The 18,729-nt window shown below is 29.1% G+C and overlaps 4 protein-coding genes across 24 annotated transcripts in view; 3 read left to right on the top strand and 1 right to left on the bottom strand.

Moving 5' to 3' along the window:
• The first annotated feature begins 638 nt into the window (after positions 1-638).
• LOC149882994 (ATP-dependent DNA helicase PIF6-like) lies at positions 639-1,190 on the top strand. Its single transcript, XM_090100988.1, has one exon. It carries the CDS (start codon positions 639-641, stop codon positions 1,188-1,190), a length of 552 nt encoding a protein of 183 aa, XP_089957114.1.
• Positions 1,191-4,922: 3,732 nt separating this feature from the next.
• On the top strand, positions 4,923-11,012 carry LOC145181914 (uncharacterized). Of its 2 annotated transcripts, XM_090100684.1 has the most exons (11): positions 4,923-5,278; positions 5,550-5,747; positions 5,865-5,990; positions 6,093-6,271; positions 6,583-6,619; positions 6,813-7,031; positions 7,329-7,424; positions 7,632-7,868; positions 8,005-9,786; positions 9,880-10,020; positions 10,541-11,012. In XM_090100684.1, exons 1-11 carry the CDS (start codon positions 5,045-5,047, stop codon positions 10,694-10,696), a joined length of 3,405 nt encoding a protein of 1,134 aa, XP_089956810.1. In that variant the 5' UTR covers positions 4,923-5,044; the 3' UTR covers positions 10,697-11,012. The 2 variants fall into 2 exon arrangements, with proteins under 2 accessions (XP_089956810.1, XP_089956811.1); XM_090100685.1 differs by lacking the exons at positions 4,923-5,278; positions 5,550-5,747; positions 5,865-5,990; ... (1 more) ...; positions 6,583-6,619; positions 6,813-7,031 and having other exon boundaries at positions 7,636-7,868.
• Positions 10,989-12,419, bottom strand: LOC145181915 (uncharacterized). Of its 3 annotated transcripts, none has more exons than XR_016456461.1 (4): positions 12,197-12,419; positions 11,859-12,112; positions 11,265-11,778; positions 10,989-11,176 (listed from the first exon to the last, which is right to left on the bottom strand). XR_016456461.1 is itself a non-coding variant. In XM_090100687.1 (4 exons), exons 1-3 carry the CDS (start codon positions 12,255-12,257, stop codon positions 11,668-11,670), a joined length of 426 nt encoding a protein of 141 aa, XP_089956813.1. In that variant the 5' UTR covers positions 12,258-12,419; the 3' UTR covers positions 10,989-11,406; positions 11,641-11,667. The 3 variants fall into 3 exon arrangements, 2 of the variants coding, with proteins under 2 accessions (XP_089956813.1, XP_089956812.1); XM_090100687.1 differs by having other exon boundaries at positions 10,989-11,406; positions 11,641-11,778; XM_090100686.1 differs by having other exon boundaries at positions 11,646-11,778; positions 12,197-12,418.
• A 1,152-nt stretch (positions 12,420-13,571) lies between these two features.
• Positions 13,572-18,729, top strand: part of LOC145181888 (glomulin-like) — a 14,358-nt gene continuing 9,200 nt past the window's right edge. For 7 of the 18 annotated variants that reach the window (XR_016456130.1, XR_016456131.1, XR_016456129.1 and 4 more), the window contains exons 1-11: positions 13,612-14,205; positions 15,093-15,200; positions 15,576-15,669; positions 15,834-16,170; positions 16,355-16,448; positions 16,618-16,708; positions 16,998-17,103; positions 17,199-17,252; positions 17,328-17,358; positions 18,180-18,260; positions 18,429-18,470. Coding sequence is in view for 5 of the 18 variants with exons in the window: in XM_090099484.1 (XP_089955610.1) it covers positions 14,110-14,205; positions 15,093-15,200; positions 15,576-15,669; positions 15,834-16,170; positions 16,355-16,448; positions 16,618-16,708; positions 16,998-17,103; positions 17,199-17,252; positions 17,328-17,358; positions 18,180-18,260; positions 18,429-18,470 (1,134 nt within the window). In the remaining 13 variants the exon portion in view is untranslated. Of the gene's footprint in view, positions 14,206-15,092; positions 15,201-15,575; positions 15,670-15,833; positions 16,171-16,354; positions 16,449-16,617; positions 16,709-16,997; positions 17,104-17,198; positions 17,253-17,327; positions 17,359-18,179; positions 18,284-18,428; positions 18,471-18,606; positions 18,658-18,729 lie in introns of those variants that run through there. The other 11 variants (XR_016456139.1, XR_016456135.1, XR_016456141.1 and 8 more) reach the window with 6 other exon arrangements.

Raw genomic sequence — 18,729 nt, 5'->3', positions numbered from 1 at the left:
CAGAAAGGCCATCTTAACAAAACTGATCAGCGAGAGAAAGCTGTTAATTGAAGATAAGCTCTGCGCCACATTTTACAAAATTAGCAAGGCTAGTGAAACTGTAGACATTTCTTAGGAATCATAATCTCTAATATAAAGCTCAGTTGGGTTGGACTTTATGGGTAAATAAATCCGATTCATTCAATGAATCTCAACCAAATTTAAATAATTGGTTAAAAAACGTTTGGTGCTTTCACATTAATTTTTTAATAATGCTTTTTTCAATGATTTTTATTAACTCTTTGATTCGTTAAAATGTGTTCCTTGTCAAAATTCGACTTTTAATAATGTTTTTTAAACGATTTCTATTAACTGTCGGAAATGTTAAAATATATTTCATATTAAATTTTTAGATATCTTCTTTTATTATTTCGTATAATTATTCATATTTCTCCTTGGTCTCAGATCAAAATTTATTACTTTATTAAAGGTATTTAATTTTTTATTACAAGAAAATCATGCCTCCAAAGAAAAAAAATCCACAGGACAATTATCTCAAAGTGCTGCCAGAAAGGCAAAGTTAAGAGCCAGTGAAACATCTTCAGAAAGAGATAGCCGGCTGGCTGATCTGATGAAAAAAGCTGCAACCATCAGGGCTAATGATTCAAAGTCTCATTCCTGGTGAATTTAGAACTTACAGGTCTGTGGCCACTGTCACAGATCCAACTCAAGCAGTTCTCTATCTAACAGAATATCTTAATTCCTTGGAGCCACTGAGACTTCCAACTCACATTCTTGCACTCAAAGTTGGAGCACCTATAATGTTGCTCAGAAATTTGGACCCACCAAAATTGTGCAATGGAGCACGTCTTTTGGTCAAGAACCTGTTTCCTAACATCATTGAAGCAACAGTTTTAACAGGATGTACCAAAGGTAAAGGTGTTTTCATTCCCAGAATTCCTCTTATACCCTCAGATCTGCCATTTGATTTTAGACCCTTTCAGTTTCCAGTATGTCTTGCATTTTCCATGTCAATCAACAAAGCACAGGGACAGTCTTTGAAAGTTGCAGGAGTTCGTTTGGAAACCCCATACTTTTCTAATGGACAATTGTATGTGACATGCTCTCGAGTTGGAAATCCTCAAAATTTGTTCATTCTAGCACTAGATGGAAAAACAAAGAATGTTGTGTATCAAAAAGCTCTTATCTAACACCCAGGACAGTTTTCTAATCAAATGTAACAAGCGCATTTGGTAATATTAAATTTTGACATGTTAATGTTATCTCGTGCAGACATTTCTGGATTTTGTGCAAGCATTTCCATTTTTTCTAGTTAAACATAATTCGATTTGGGCAGTGTGTGCACTAAAAAATAATAAGGAAAAACACTATATGATTTCTATTTAAAAACACTATATGCACTTAACTTAAATTGAACCGGAGGATATACTGATTTACGACATCTTTATATGGTTTACATTTGTAATATTTTAGACTTTGTTTGAAAACACGATAAGTGTAAAGAAAATTAATTTTAATTATAATTGTAATTGGATTTGAAGTAATTGATTATAATTGTATTTGTAATTGACCTTAAAGTAATTGACCCAAGTCTAATATTGAACTCATACTGCTAAGAGTGAAATGTTTGAAAACGAAGAAGGTGAGAAAATTTATGTTCTAATACCCACCCACCCCCACCCTTTTACCCCACTTTTTGCCAAATACGGAAAATTTAGAAAAACGGTAGGTTTATATAAATTCATTAATTAGGTAATATGTCAGGAATCTCATGTGTCATATGTCAGGAATATCATGTGCTACAGTTTAACCAATCGTAAACTTTTTATCAGCAACAAAATTTTAAGGGAATTAATTTTATCCATGATGAAATAATCATTCTTTTAACTTTTACGGTCTTGACCATTTGAATGGAATCACTGACATATTCTGATATTTTATGACTGCTTATTCCTCTATGTGTATTGAAAACATTAAGGTAAACAATGATTGAAGTTACTCCACGTAAACCTTCTAAAATCAGAACTTCATCAGATCATACTGGTCTAAGTCAGAGAGAAATCACTAAAATATGTGGAGCCTACCTTTAGCAAAATTGCTCAAAAAAACTGGGACGCTTATATTGTAACAAAAGAGTTGCTATAGACGCAAACGTCTGACCAACCTAAGAGATAATTGCTTCTACTGCAGCAGAGATTCAGATCCCAAGAAAACATGTGATCTTGCAATGCATAAGATTTCTGTGAGCTCAAAAATACCACTAAAGAAAAGCCACTAAAGAAGCAATTTTTGAAGGTGGCATGCATTAGAAAGGTCTGGTATAAAGTAAACAAACCAGTCCTTTCGTCAAGCTTTAGTTATCTATAAAAAGGTTCCAGTGTCAAAGTTTGTTCTACAACACAAGGTGGTACCGGAGATAGCTGAGTCTTTCCGAACATTGACGGTATCATTTAACAAGACTTGCACCTCAGTTGTACCTCAAAGAAAATCAATAAATACATGACAGACAACAAAATTAAAACATTAGAGTGACCAGGGAACTCGTCAGAAATCAGTTAGAAATCTGTGGTTGTTATTAAAACTAAGTTGAGAAATTGTGATTGTACGCAAAACATAAAGCTACTTGAATCCATCATTAACGTATTGTTCCACGATGTATAGATCTAGAGTATGTACCAGACGCTTATTCGTTACATGCCAAATTGTGTATCTTAACTCATACATGCTAGGGGAGGGCATGTTAAATATTAGGTGTTGTGTATTAACAAAAAATGCATAGTAAAGTGATACTTTATTGTTTTTTATGGCTGATTCCATTAATTTGACCGATACTGTATTTAGATTTTAAAAGAGACACTACAATTAAAAAACTTTAAAAGAGACATTAAAAAGGAAAACATTCGAATTTCATGATACATGGGTTTATATTACAAAACAAAGTCTTCGACTACATTTACTTCGACTATGATTACCTTTTAGAGTTCCTAGTTTAATTTACTCTCAGGCTCATCTGATTCATGATCTGATTGCACCAAGAATTATTTTTGTGAAATAAACCTTTTAGTTCTTTAGCAGAAAATGTAAGAAATTAGCAGAAATATGTAAAGTTGCAACCTATATGGCTGATGATCAAGAGCTTATATAGCAGTTTTAAAATATTAGAATCAATACAAAATTTTTTTCTTTTAAACAGTTTTTGATGAATTATGTATTCCATATTATATGATTGTGAGGGCTTCTTGTTATGAAGTATTTGTATCAGAACCTTCTTGTGCCAGTTATGATTGCGATTGCTTCTTGATTAAATAAGTAATACGAGCATCAAAGCTCATTAACACAAGATAGTGGGATAAAATATTTTTTTTGCTTTTTCAGTAAAGAACTTTGCTATTTTAATGAATCGAAAGAAATTTAAAGAAATCGGAAAACCTTTTCTTTCACAATGGAAATAAAATTTCCTCTCTTTAAAGAAAATTACGAAAGGGTGAAAATGGTTATTAAGAATTTAAAGTATAAAGAATACGTCTGGTCAGTAATAGGAGATTTTTAAATAGTAGGCTTTCTGACTAAAAGAACAATCTGAACGTTTTCATCAAGACGTAGGGAAGAAAGTAAATGCTTTAGCGAACTTAAGATACTGCTTATTAAACTTGACTAAATATTTCTTTAAACCAGCTAAACCATTTCCTAGGCTCTGTATTCTTCTTTGACTCATCAGATCCAAGATGTTATGTCACCTGCCAGTTTAAACTTTTTCAAAATATTTCTATAATCTGCTGGTATTTTCTCTGTTGGTGATCATGGATCCATCTTTAATACTTATTGTATGCAACTTTGCTTCCTGCTTTTTGACTCATTTCTCTATACCTTAACTTTCAGATCTCAAAAACCTCAAAGAAATGTCAATCAAGTATGGTTAATATTTTTTTTAAAAATTAAAGTTTAAAGTTTGTTAAGGTGGTCAGATACGTGTTTTCGTGATTTATTAGATTTTCCAAATCTAAAAGTACTTTCTTTATGTTCTTCCTTTATCATTACGAAAATATCTAAGCTCTCAAGTTTTTTTTAATTATATTTTATCGTCGCATTGATTAAATTATTATAACTGTTTTTAATAATTACTATCGCCTTATTACTTAATTATTAACATGACCATTCAAAAAAAGACATCTAAGCATTACTTAGCCGTATGAAGTTGTAATATAGCTGCAACCTTTTCTATAAGCGGTCTTGTAGGCGTAACTTGTTGAAAGCGCGACATAAGGATAAAAATGCAAAAATCGTACTTAAAATTTCTGTTCATACTTCAAATTTGAAGTTTTCAAGGCCTATCTTAATGGGCTAATTACGCTACATGACTGATCACCATAACAACAAAGTTAGTGACAAGAATAGCTCTCTTATGTTAGCAGTTGTTACGCCACTAAAACTTAAATCTTGATTTGTAGCCGTAAGTATGGTCGTTTTAGAGCTTTCTTCGACTATTATGCATATTTTGAGTTTATTTTCGAAAAACGTCTTTTATCAACTCTGAAATAAAAATCATATTATTCTACAATCTACCAAATGTCAACTGTTACAATTTTCGTGCTCCAGATGTTGAAATCTTTTAACAAAAAATGAATATTTAATATTGCCAAATTAATGCTTTTTAGAAGCATTACAGATTCCTTTCCTTAAATGATGCAATATTAGCGGGTTTATTCTTCGTTAGCAGATTTATGAAGTTGTCACACAAAAATAACTAGTTTAAATAAGTAGTAGCTTTCATAGTAAAAGTAGAAAAATAAGCAATAAAAAAAAAAAAAATCAATTAATAAACATCCGTACCTCCTCAAATATTAATAGCATCACAGGCATTCTGTGAATGCTGTAAAATACATTTACGGTTTGATTGAATAAAAGTATATAAATTACTCATAACAGAGCGAGTTTTTTTTTTTTTTTTTGTTTCGTTTTCGCATTTTGGTAATGGACATTAAAATATCGATGTTTTTAGAGTTCGGATTTCGCATTTATAATTCTTCGAAATCAAAGCAGGAAAATGAGAGGAAAAAAAACGGAGAAGCAAAAAGAGAAGAAACTTATTTTATCTCGTCATCCGAAGAATGGATTTGGTTTTAGCATTAGAGGAGGGAAAGAATATGGCACGAGGATTTATATTTCTGGTGTTAACACATATGCGAAAGCCTATCAAAAGGGATTAACTGTCGGTGATGTAATTGTCAAAGCAAACAGAAAACTATTTCACGATTTGTCGCATGCTGAAGCTGTTGAAGTAACTATTTATCAATAAAACGTATATTTCATGCATATTATTACGTAATTAATTTCATAAAAGTGTACTTGAAATGCAAATAAATTTAATTCAATAAAGTAAATTACGTAATCATTTTATCACAAACTTTTTCAAAATGATTACGCTTTTCTTTTGTAATTATGTACAAAACAGTTTGATTTTTTTCTTCAGTGGGAAATATTATGACGTTATCAGGGGTCTATGGGTATACATCTTTAAGGTAATTTAATACTAACCTATGTATTTATAGTATATTCGTTCACAAAGGCAGCTTCATCTTGTTGTAATTTCGCGTGGCATTCTTCCTGATAGAAAAATAGCATTTACTGAATATCAATGGATCGACTGCTACGGTGAAGCGTGCTCACCACTAAGATCATCATCTCAAATAGAAGGAAATAAAATGAATAACAATATGCTGCACTGGCGGAGAGATAACATAAGGAAGGTAAGCCTGGCATTACATGCATTACGCAACAACAAAAAAAATACAGATCTCAATGCTTACAGCTATATAGAGATAATATTTTAGGTGAATGTAGTAGTAATTATGATTATATTTTAGGTGAATGTAGTAGTAGGCACGGATAAGAAAATCGGTCTGCTCATAAGAGGAGGATCTGAGTTTGGCCTTGGTATTTTTGTTGCAGGGATTGATGAGAACTCAGTTGCTGAGAGAAGTGGAATTATGGTACAAATTGTAGAGTTATTTATGGTTTTTCCCTCGCTGTTAGATAACTTTTTTGTGTGAAAACCACAACTCTCTGTCTTTAACGCAGAATTTTTGTTTTAGGTTGGAGAACAAATAATTGAGTTAAACGGCATCGACTTTCTTAATATCAGTCAAAAAGATGCGGCGTATCTAATACAAAATAGTAAAATGATGACCTTTTTACTGAAAGATGTTTCTAAAATACCTGTTTCAAAAATAGTTCACGAGCACATACAATGGATAGATAAAAGAGACACAAGGTTTTTATTATTTCCTCTGCGCCATTTAGCGCTATTTCTTTTTTGAGAGCCGTGATGAGACTACTTTTTGAAACAGCATTATGTTGGGCCTTATTTGAACTAAATTCATTTTCAAAAATTGTTGAGTTAATTTTAAAAAACTATAAATAGCTTAATAACAAAAAAATGCAACCTTTACAAAAATAGTTATAAAATCAATTTGAAAATAAATCATCGAATGAGAGAAGATAGGTTTAAGTTTTTTCTCAGAATACTAAAAACTGACCAAAAAAATTTTTCAAAAACACTTCAAATTTTATACTGTTTTATAGGTCCTTATCGGCGGCAGGGAGTTCTAAAAAATTGCAGGTAGCATTTCTTAATTCAAAGTTTATTTCATTAAAACATAATTTAAAAATGTTCCGATTTCCTTTCCCAATCATAAGATTTTAAGCAACCAGATTCCTATTCCCATCGGAGAAATGGAATTTTAACATTTCTTTAATCCATGTGAAACACTAATATAATTGTACTTAAGTGAAAATTCCACTGATTTTTTTAGAACACTGTGTTTAAACCAGGAATAGCTGGTAGTCAAATTCAACACCAGGCCGCAGTTGGTCCCACCTCCTACAGTTTTTTAGAAGAAAAAGCTAATCATAGCTTAAATCAAGACGAATGGCTTACTCTCAAGTACTACATACGAGAATACATCCATGGAGATGTGACGGTTAATGGTTTTGCTTTATCTTTAATGGATCTTCTTGATACAGATGAAAAAGTAAGTGCCAATCTATGCTATAGAAAAAGCGAACAAGAAAATATAGATTTCATAGTTCTTCCTTAAAGAGAGTCTATAAGTCAATTTATAAACTTTTGATTTTAAAAAACAATGTTAGGATATAAAATTAGATTTATATTCATATCTGACAAATAACAGAAAAATCAATTTCCAGCGTTTTTGGGTAGTTCCTAATCCTTATGTTTCTAAAACGAAAGGAATCAGATATCAGTTTTCGTTTGAATTTTGTGTATGAAGCAGCTAGATGTAACTAAATATTTTTAAATTTTTTTTTAGATGCAGTTGCTGACAGAAGTTCGAAGTATAGTGAAAGCACACGATTTGGATACATTTGACACAATTATTTTAGGGCAGGAGGTTGAAGCAATTAAAGTAAGTAGAAATTCTTGTAAAGCAAACAAATAAATTTGAACCGAAAAATGGCTTTATATAATTTTCAAAAAGATATGATATGTTTAAAACAATTTATACTGATATTTAAAGCGGTTTTTCAATTCATGTTTATAAATATATCTTTTATCATTTTGAAAAAAAGGGATTTGTACTCGTCCTTCACATAATAAGAATTTTTTACATAAGATAGAAAACCAGTATTCGTTACAAACATTAAGCGACGAAAGCTCGGCGGAGGATATTGAAAAAACAGCTCTTCATAAGAACGAGTTAATGCACGGAAAACATTCTTACGAAAATGGAAATATTGAGCATGAAAATGAGCTATACGAAAAAGAAGAAGAACTTGAAGAAAGACTACTTTTCCAAAGTTTTGATGAAAGTGTTCAGGAGGAAGTACTGAAAAGCTTGCGTGAGGAAGAAGTAAGTTTAACTGAACACCTAACGCATACTTTTTGTTGACGGCATCTAAAAAGCAAATAACGATTATAAAATATTGTTTGTTCATCTGATTCAAATGAAACTTTTTAGAATTAAATAAAAGTGCCTTTTCTTTTAGGCACACCAGAAAGAATATTCAACTAAATTAATCTCAAGCCCTCAAAAAGAGAGAGCCGCTCCTCCACAAGAGCATAAAAAAGATAGTTATGGACAATACAACTCAATTGAATTTATTCCAGAAAATACACATCAAAGCAAAATGGACTTTCCTGAAAAAAGTCAACTCAAAAAAAACATGAAAAATCAGTACAATAACCAATTTATGAGCAATCACGATATCAAAGATAATGGTAACAATATAGCAGATGAAAACGAAGAAAAAAGTAATAGATCTAGTAAGTCTAGTGAAATTACAGCACCTAACAAAGAAACGATTATTTCAAACGATTATCGCAAAAAAATCAAACGACAGCAAAGGTTTGATACTGATAGCGATGATGTCGGTAAAAATCGAACAAACGGACATTTTTATAACGAAAATGCAGAAAATCGAACAAACGAACATTTTTATAACGAAAAGACAGAAAATGCTTACGAGACCATAGAAAAAGAAGAACGACATGCGAACGAGAAAAAGTATTTGGAGGAAACTATCTATAAAGGCTATGACTATAGTGATACACCTAACTATGATAGGGATACACCTAACTCTAAGTTAGAGCCATTTAATCATGACAATTCAAGTAAACCGTTAAAATTTGCTTCGCTTAAACAGCGTTTAGAAGTCAACGAGAACTTTAACCCGCACTTTAAATCAATAGAAAACTCTACTGATGATTGGTCTCACGATACTGACGATAGGTCCCCAACTTCGTCTAAAAACCCTAATGACTTTTATTCTTACTATCAAAAAAATCCAAGCGGGCCGTCTTTGAGCGATTTTCAACCAAGATATTATAAATCCATGAACTTGTTTCAGGATAAAACAGACTTTACAAATGAAAAAAACTCAGAAATTTTACCAATAGCCACTAATGATTCCCAAACTACGTACCAATCTACTCACAAAAGTAGAGGGGAAAAATCAAACAAGTATGATATTCCATCAAAAAATGAAATGAATTCTTCACCCACATTTGATGTCACAAGCACACTTGAAGGCCGGTATGCCCGATTTTCTGTCAACGATATCTTAAGGCAAGATTATTTGCCTAATACTAGAACAGATTCAGGAAACTTACACTTCTCATTAAATGAAACTAGTTCTGATGAGTTTGAATCTAAAAACAAAAAGCCTCAATCATTTAAACTCAATATACGAAACCAATACCAGTATGAGAATTCAGAGAACTATCGTAATCTTAAACCTATTAGTACCCAAGACTCTGTCATAAACGATCGCTTTAAAATGTATGGGAAACCGATCATGAGTAAATCGCCTCGATATGACAGTTCCGGAACCGTTAGTGGATCTGAAACGGATTCGTATAAAAAGTTAGTAACTTTAAAAAATCCATTAAAGAAGGTAAGCGAATTAAATGATAGGAAAGGTATCTCAATAGTTGAGAGCAGTTTTTTAAACAACGACTTGGAAAAGTTAACAGATTTCGATTTGCGAGCAAAAGAATTGCCACAAAGTTCATCTAAAGTCAGCGGAAGTAAGGAAAGGAATCCATCGGCTTTATCAGAAAGTAAAATATCAAAAGTTGGAAGTTTCCTAAAATCAAATCATAATAAAATTCCAAATGTTGTTAAAAAAGGCAGCTTTTTAATTTCAGATGAAAACTTTGTTACAGAATCCATCGTTTCTAAAATTGAGGCTTTTTCCGATAGAAATACACAGAAGTTTTCAGACAGAAATGCACAGAAGGCTTTTTCCGATAGAAATACACAGAAATTGGTAAAGTAATTTTAATGTTTATAAAGTTTACGGTATATGTATATCTCTTTTGTATATTCATTCAAATTATATATTTTCTAATGCTTATTATAGGAACAAACTAAGCTCACCAAAAAGGGTAACCAAAAGCGATACAAAACAAAAAATGTGCTCATTCCAAACGAAGCTGAAGATCCAGGGTTTACCGTTAGCACAAAACAAAATGAAAAAGATATTTTTATCTCAAGTATAGAGGTAAAAAGTGTATTTTTATTCTTTTTTTAAAAAAATGCTTTTTATATATTTACATAATTTTTTTATATATTTACATAATTTTGTTGCATGATATGTTTTCTTTTTTCAATTGGAACAATATCTGATCATCTTAGAAATAAAGCATCAAATATTTAATTTCAAAATGATTTTGCAATTATTATTTATCTATACTATTATATATTATCTTTTATTTATCCATAATAACATTATTTACTCTATATTTATAACATATATATTTTACAGTAAATTGTGTTGACTCATAAACAATCAAATATTTTTTGTTTAAAATTATTTGTATTTCGAAAAGGATGAAAAGAAAAAAATTTACTTCTTTTAACGCAAAATTTTAAAAAACTTCTTTTATTCGTCAAAATATTTAAAAAGAATGTCCTCTGAGGCATTCCTTTGAACTACGCCACACTGGTCTTTTACTATGATTTATTTTTGTTTTTTTAAAAATACATTCGGCTTTAAAAAAGTACGTTTTCTCTCTTTATAGAACAAAAATCTTAAAAATATCTCTGTTGGAGACGTTATAACGGCGATTGATGACAAACCCATTGCAATTGGAATGAAAATAGGACTCGTCAAATTGATGATTAAAAATGCTTTTAAAAGTTCGAACCCTAATATAAAACTCACCATAAAGTGCTGAGCAACATATATATAAAAGGATGTTAAAGTTATTTTAAAGCAAATTCAGATTGCTTACAAATCACTAATTTACATAAACTTAAGATTTCATAAACTTTACTACACAAGATAACAATTTAATTAAGAGTTTTTTTTAAGGTAAACGATTTCTAGACACCATAAAGAAATTTAAGTCACTTATAAAGATTTAACAAAATGATGGCGGAGTTATTTGACTATAGTTGTGAAAAATAAAACCGTTTTGTAAGAAATTGGAATGTTTTTAGAAAAGATGTAGTATGTTACATGACTCCGTTCAATAATCATTCTGGCCTAAAGAGTTTGTCTTTCTCCTTTCGTAAAAATTGCTTTAGATAAGCTTACAAATAGTTCTAAGCGTGCTTATCGCTTAATACCATCAGCAATCCTTCTATGATTGTTGAACCCGAAGTTTTAGTATAGCTACGGTAATGAAATTCAACAGTATGTAACAGCGGCTGCTCTAAACAAATAAAAGATAAAAGATCGTCGTTAGGATCGACCGATCACAAAGATTTGCAGCTAATAAAAAATTTCTAAAAATAACATACGTTCAACAGCTCCAAACAAATTACTATAAACTCGTTTAGCGAGTGAATTCAATTGGAGCATTTCTTGGTATTTAAACCTAAACTTTTCACTTGTGCTAGAATTTGGGTAGAACGAAGTATCAACAACCTTATACCGAAATTCCTAAGAAAACGGATAGCATGAGAATGTAGTCATACGAAGTTCCAAATTTTGCTCAGTGCAATCTGATAAAAGTTGCGCGAAAAAAGGCAAAGGAATATTCTCAGTTGTGCAGAGCGCGAAATTAAGTCGCACAAGTTTAATACTGATTGAAAGTGAGAACAAATAAAACTCTAATAGAAATAAGTTATGAAATATTTAGCTTGTTCTTTATAAATACTTTAGAAAAATAGTAACTTAACGGTTTTTCTTTATAAATGCCTTCTACCGGTATTTTAAAAGCATATTAACAAAGATAAGACATCCCCAAAGCAATTTCCAACTTAATATCACGAATTGATCGCTATTGCAAAAGTTGTAATTACAACATACAGCCTAAAAGATAAAAAAGCTCAATGAAATACAGGATGCTAAAGTAAGAATCAAGTTCTAAGCAATTATAAACAAAATGGCACCTTGCAATACTTCAAATCGCTACCCATTTTATTTTGCGCTAAAGTGCAGTAAGGCTGACGGCAACCATTTTCATCCGTGGAGCAAAATTGGGTGACAGTTTTGGCATCAAAAAGATTAAGAGTTCGAAACTCCATGTACATTGTAACACAGGCATTCATCTTTGAATTGCATGTAATTTTAGTTTTGTTCCAAAGTTTTATGGTCCTTGAAGCCATAAAGAGTGTGCTACCATTGACGCATTGTAAGCCTAGTCCTAAGTTATAATATTGTACTAGTAAAACGAAAATGTTATAAAAGAAAAAGAAAAACAAGAATTGAACGCAAGCAATCACTTTACCTTCTTTGATCAATGAAAAAAAAACAGTTAGTAAGATAAGCCTATTTAATTTGGACGGCATTCTACTTAATCTTAAAAAATGGTCATTTTAACAGATGTCTGCTTTTTGTTAGAGTTTAAACAAATCCAAAGAAAATACGCATATTTTCGAATCTTTTGTTGGATGTTGTCATAAAAAACCTTCACAAAACATTTGAATTTTCAATTAGATTTTATTGATGACGAAACTAAAAGATTTCCAGCATCAATCTTTAAGTCCTAAAAATTACTCCTCCAATAAGGAACGCTAAGAAATATAAACCTTTGTTTGTAATTGTCAACGAACTAATAACTGGCTGAAGGTTCAACCTTAATAAGGCTTTCCTAAAACACTCTAAAATATCGCTTGATGAAGAAATATGTCATTAAAGCAACTCAAAGGAGGATTTCTATAGTACAAAAGTACCCAAAATATTTTTGTGTTTACAATACGAAGCGTTTTTATGTAAAAAGAAAGGTGGAGCTGTGTGATGTGAGTAAAGTTAAATTTTGAAAACTTTGTTTCTTTACTAGTTTTTCATAAAACTTTTATTGAAAAGCTTTTTTTCATTGACATAATTTTTTATATAAAATTTTGTATTTTAAAACATATTTTTTATTTGATATCATTACCTAAAATGTTAAAAAGTTAAAAATGATATTGAAGAGATGCACGTCTGATACCTCCATATTTACACAGCAAATCCAAAAATAACTTTCATATTATTTATACACACCGGATTTTTATATACACCGGAGCATATTTAAGCACAGACTTCTTTTAGACAAATTCACCTTAAAAATGCGTTTATATATAAAATGGGATGTTTAGCTCATAAATGACAATAGACTTTTGTTATTAGAAATGAAGTTGGTGAAATTTTTTTTGTTTAGGATATCATTCAAGACATCCGTAGAAGATGAAAAATTCAATCAAGATTTCTTTTTTCAACAAAAAAAACAAAACAGAAGAGAGCAGAGAAACTTTTTTTTTGACGATTTTCATGCGCTATAATTATGTTACATAATAAAACTATGAAAAATCATTTATTACTTTTTCTGATTATTAAATATTCGTTTTTATATTTAACCACTTTAAATATGGTTTAGAAATACAACTTATTGCCGGCAGTACAAGAGTGGCTGCTAAAGTGTTTTGATCTTTTGAAACTTAAAATTTTATAAAAATTACAAAGCTGAAACAGTTTTATAACGAAAATTTTTTAAGGAATGGTGTAAAGAATAAAAGCATCATTAGACACGAAATTAAACACGAAATTAGACAAGAAAATCAGACACGAAATAGTTTTTTACTAGTGGGTTTGAGTTTAGCGAGACAATTTTAACTGTTCCAATTATTCAGACAGATAAATTATGAATTAAACTTAGACAAAATAGTTTTTTTAAGTGATTTTTTTTTTAATTAAATTTTTTTACTAAAACGTTTTGTTTAAATGTAGCAAATTACTGGAGAAAACGAAGCCAGATAAATAAAAGTAAAGAAAAAAGACGAATCATATTCTTTTAATAGAATTAGAATTAATGATAGACGTTTGAATTTATTAAATGGTTATCCGAAGTTTGATTAATTTAATGCTATACAATACTGTTCTTTTTAAATCAGCTAATCTCGGAACACGGGCACCCACCAATAATTGTTAAATAATTATTTACTGCATTTCATTTAGCTTTCTTTCTTTTAAATATTGTCTGTGGTTAAATTTTGTTTGGAAGTTTAATTTCGCTGAATTTAACTGAAATATTTTAAAATTTCCTGCGAATCGATATTTTGAGGTAATTTAGCAAACAAGTTTAGTCTGTGCTATACATACATTGCACGACATTCGTTAGTATTAAAAACATGAACATTCTAATAATGATTTGCTTTTATAAAGATGGGTAAAGGAGATATTCTATTGTTATCTAAAGAGCTTTTGGAAGCAGGAAATACAGTAGAACTTTTAAAGATACTAAATGATGAAGAAAATAGGGTAGAACGTTTCTTTGGTTTTACTTTACATTTATACCATTGCATTTACAGATGTTTATGCCGGTCAGCTAAGTTCATCTACTAACATTTTCTGTTTGGAATCATTAGTTATAAAAGAACAAAACTTGTTCAAATTTTTTTTCATCATTAATATTGACCTATATTACACTTATGATATACATATAATACACTTATAATATACTTATGATAAAGTTGAGATCAGGGAGATTTATTCACCACTTTTGTTTTAGACCCATAACTTTTATTGTGTTGGAAAAATTGAAAATAAAGAAATAAAAGTGGGCCCCTGTATTATTATTTCAATATATTTTGCATAAGAAGCTGAACTCTTTATCATAAGGTTAAATTTTTCAAAATACAGCCAATTTGTTACAAGAATCTTTATTAGAATTAAGAATATTTATTTTCATAACCTTAAAACTTTTACTATTGAAGCTGAAATTCAACTTTTTTTATACTTTAAGAATATTTAAAAAGAGTTATATTTAAAAAGAGTTATAGATAGGAAAAGAAACAATTTATTTTGAATATTTAGCTAGCAATATGCAGAGCATGTAAAATATATAACTAGTAACATACAGAAGATGTGAAAGTGTCAGACAATTTAAAAAATTGATCTGGAAGCATACAAGATATACATGATAGCTGCTAAAAATATTTCAGAATCAAAAAAAGGAAAAGGATAAAACCATGCAAGTCTACACTATTTATGTTATCTCAGGGTATGCAAGATTTATCTTTGTATACCCTGAAGTAAGTTGACTTGCATGGTTTTAACCTTCTTGGGTTTATAGTTTACAATTAAATTGTTGTTGAAATTATGAGTTAACTTATATGCTAAAAGGTATCAAAACACTATTTTTTTAGGAATGTGTTGTTTGTTCTGGCTGGGAGCTTGTTGGTTTATTATGCAAACATATGGAGTATGACTCAATTGAGCAAAACTGTTTAAAATGTTTACAACTTTTACAAAAGGTTTTTTTTTTTTTTTATGTATAAATTAATACTGAATCAACCAATATTTAAAAAAATCTTGAATAATATTTTACTAACAGTAACATATTTGGTTCTAATAAAATATTTTAAATGAATGTTTCCAGTAAAAAAATATCCATACAATTCTAGATTAGTTTTAAAGAAAACTACTGAACCTCTTAGAGTTTTATTCTTAAAGTTATGAAATTTATTTTAATATCAAAATTTTAATACTCAAATTTTTTTAATTTTGGTATGAAATCAAGTTCCAAATAATAATTGAGAATCATTTAACAAATAAATCAGTAACAAAAAGTATTTTTGGGAAATGATTTCATAAAATGTCTTATTTTAATATTATATTTTATATTCTAGCTATGTTCGCCTAAAGAAATAATATTAGGGTTAGATCTAGAAAATTGCTACTCAGAGAAGGCATTTGTTATTGTGCTTGGAGTCTATGGAGATGGTAAAAATTTTTTCTCATTTAAGTAAAGTTTAAAACTGACACTTAGAGCCTTTATCTCATTTAAATTAAGTTTTTTTTAAAATATTTTTTAAGTGAGTTTAACATAACCTACATTACTGTTAATGATGAAGCAAATCTTTGTAATTATACTTTGTTTTCCATAGAGTTTATAAAGTTGCAAAAGGGGCAAGCAATGCACCTGAAGTGTATATGTGCAAATGTGACTGCACAGCTTGAGGAGCTATTTAGAAGTTCAAAAGATAATCCATTTAAAAGTCATCAACTCAAGACTAACAATCTTATTGGTGAAAATCAGATGTCTGCAATTCTTAAAAAATATGAGTGTTTCTGCATTTCTTTGAAAGAGTTTGTTTTGAAAATTGCAGATAAGTTAACACTTGCTAAAAATAAAGATTTGGAAAGTTATTTGATTGAACCTGTTAAAAATAATGGATGGAATGATTATGACACACAATTGTGTCGCAATATTTTGTGTCAGTTGTAAGTATTTTTTACAAATTCTTTAAAAAATTTTTTGAAATTATTGAATGCTGCATTAATATATCAAGTTCAAATGATTTGATTAATGATAGTTTTGTTTTTTGTTTTCTTTTGTTTTTAACAAAATTTCTTACATTTTTGTTATTAGTCCTAATATAGTGTCTTTGTTATTTTCTGTCTGTAGTATTTTTAAGGTTTTAGAGCAGTTTATGGAATGTTTACCATTGTTGAACCGTGAATCCGTGAAAAACATAAAATATTGCTTTTCTGTGTTTGTTGTAAGTTTAAAAAAAAAGGTTAAAATTTTATTAAGTAATCAATTCTCAGCTACATTAACTTAAATGTAAAATGGAAGAGCATTTTAGATTTTTCCTTTAGTTATTAAATTTTTTTTAATGTAAAAACAAAGCATCAACATCAGGATTTTATTTTATTTTGTTTTTGCAGGAATCTGTTTTAAAAATAATACGAATTTCAGAAATATTTGAGTTCTACGCTTCAAGAAAATATGATATCTCTAATGCACTTTGCAAAGCAGGTTTGTTTTCTTTTTTTATACAAAAACCTTATTTATTTTTTCATCATCATCATCATCATCATCATCATCATCATCATCATCATCATCATCATCATCATCATCATCATCATCATCATCATCATCATCATTGTCATCATCATCATCATCATCATCATCATCATCATCATCATCATCATCATCATCATCATCATCATCATCATCATCAATCAATCAATCAATCAATCAATCAACAGCAGCAGCAGTAGCAGTAGTAAGAAAAATTAATCAACAATTATCTTTTGTATTTTAGAATGTAACCAAGAAGTGTTAATTTTTGATAATCTTGGATTCACATTATTTATGTACTTAATATATGTTCATGAAATGAGTTTCAAAGAAATTCCTCTGGTTTATAGGTAATAATTTTTGCAAAGATATTCTTTAAACCAAATTAAGATTGGGATGTGTAACACTCTTGATAGTTTTACTAAAGTTATGTTTTTTTATTTAGGATAGAAAGTATTCTGTTGACTGTTATGCCGCATTTAAATATTATGATAAAAAGGTAAAAAGGTTTAAAACTTTGTGGTCTTCTAAACAAACTTTTTAAAATAATATTTTTAGTTTTTTTTTTTTTTAGATCAGAAAAAGCACCTTTTGAAGTTGGGATGGTAAACTTTGTTATAGAATTTTGTTGATATTGTCATTTGAAATACCTTTTCATAATTTATCATTAAATTTTTATGAAGTTCATAAATTTGCTATATTTAAAAAATGAATTGTAATTCATTAAAATTTTTTTAATTGTTCATGGATCATCAATAAAATGTTATAATAGTTAAAGTTTAAAGAAAAATAGATTTAGTTTTTATTTTTGATAAAAGTATTTAAAATAGTTTAAATAGGAAAAATATGGAACTTTTTCAAAAATTTTCAAAAGTTATGAAATATATAAATATTGTTTTAATCTTGATAATACAAATAGATAAGATATTTAAATATATTATTTAAGACCAAATACAAGCATGATCAGCTAATTTATCTGTCATGCTGATTAATATTGTATGAAAAAATACTCTGTAGTAATTTTTTTAATTGAATATGTTGACAATTTAGTATTATGAGATTATAGAAACTTTCCCTGTAGTTTTTACGCTGCAGGAAATTGTCAAAAAATAAGTACTGTTAGGGTGCAATTTTAGAATGTTTCTTTTAATAGCATCTTATCTGTTTCCGATAAAGTTTTACAAGTTTAGAGTTTTTTGTGTGAATGTTTAAGGATTAAAGAAAATTTTGTCAACAAAATTTTCCAATTAATTTTCACTGATTGCTGGTTAATTAAGTAATAGTTGATTACTGTGTCTATTCCTTCCATATTAATCAGTTCATCCCATTTCCAGTGAATTTTTATAGATAACATAAATTCATTTAATAAATCTGTTGACAGATATTTGGCTGAAATGTGTTTATACCTTAATGAACATTAATTTAGGAACTGCTATTCTACCTTTTAAACCGTATTTCTTGCAAGGAACTTGAAAGGGAGCACATTTTGTATAAGCATCTGTTGATGGTACAGTACCCTCTTGCTAGATGGTATAGCTTAGTTTTTAATGTGTTTATGAATTTATTTTTTGAAATGTTTACAGGACTGTATTGTAAAAATATAATTTATTGTAAAAAAAAATTTTACTATCAAATTTGCAATCCAAATAAAAAATTCCATTTCAAATTTTATTAGGGTTTCTACTTTGTTATGATTTGGGGAATAGATAAAAGCAGGGTATGGATTTGTTTTATTTTTTTCTTGATGTTTGATTGCCTTTTTTCACTTCTTTTTATCATTTACAGAAATCTTTTCCTACCATTTCCTCTTGAAATGCATGCAAAATTTGTACCTGTTTACTTATTTATTTAAGGTTGATCTTTGGAATAAAAATCTTTATTTCCATTCTTTCAAAAGAATTTAAGTATGTGTAAGAATTTTGTCATAAAGTTAAAATTTTGTTTTAAAGTTAAAAAAGAAGAGATACATCACTAAA

This window comes from Hydra viridissima, unplaced genomic scaffold (assembly GCF_058129835.1).
Source record: "Hydra viridissima isolate aposymbiotic clone 2 unplaced genomic scaffold, HvirCarnegie_v1 scaffold_10, whole genome shotgun sequence".
Taxonomy (NCBI): Eukaryota; Metazoa; Cnidaria; class Hydrozoa; order Anthoathecata; family Hydridae; genus Hydra; species Hydra viridissima.
The sequence above is the reverse complement of the archived record's forward strand: the minus strand, read 5'-3'. Positions and strand labels throughout refer to the sequence as shown.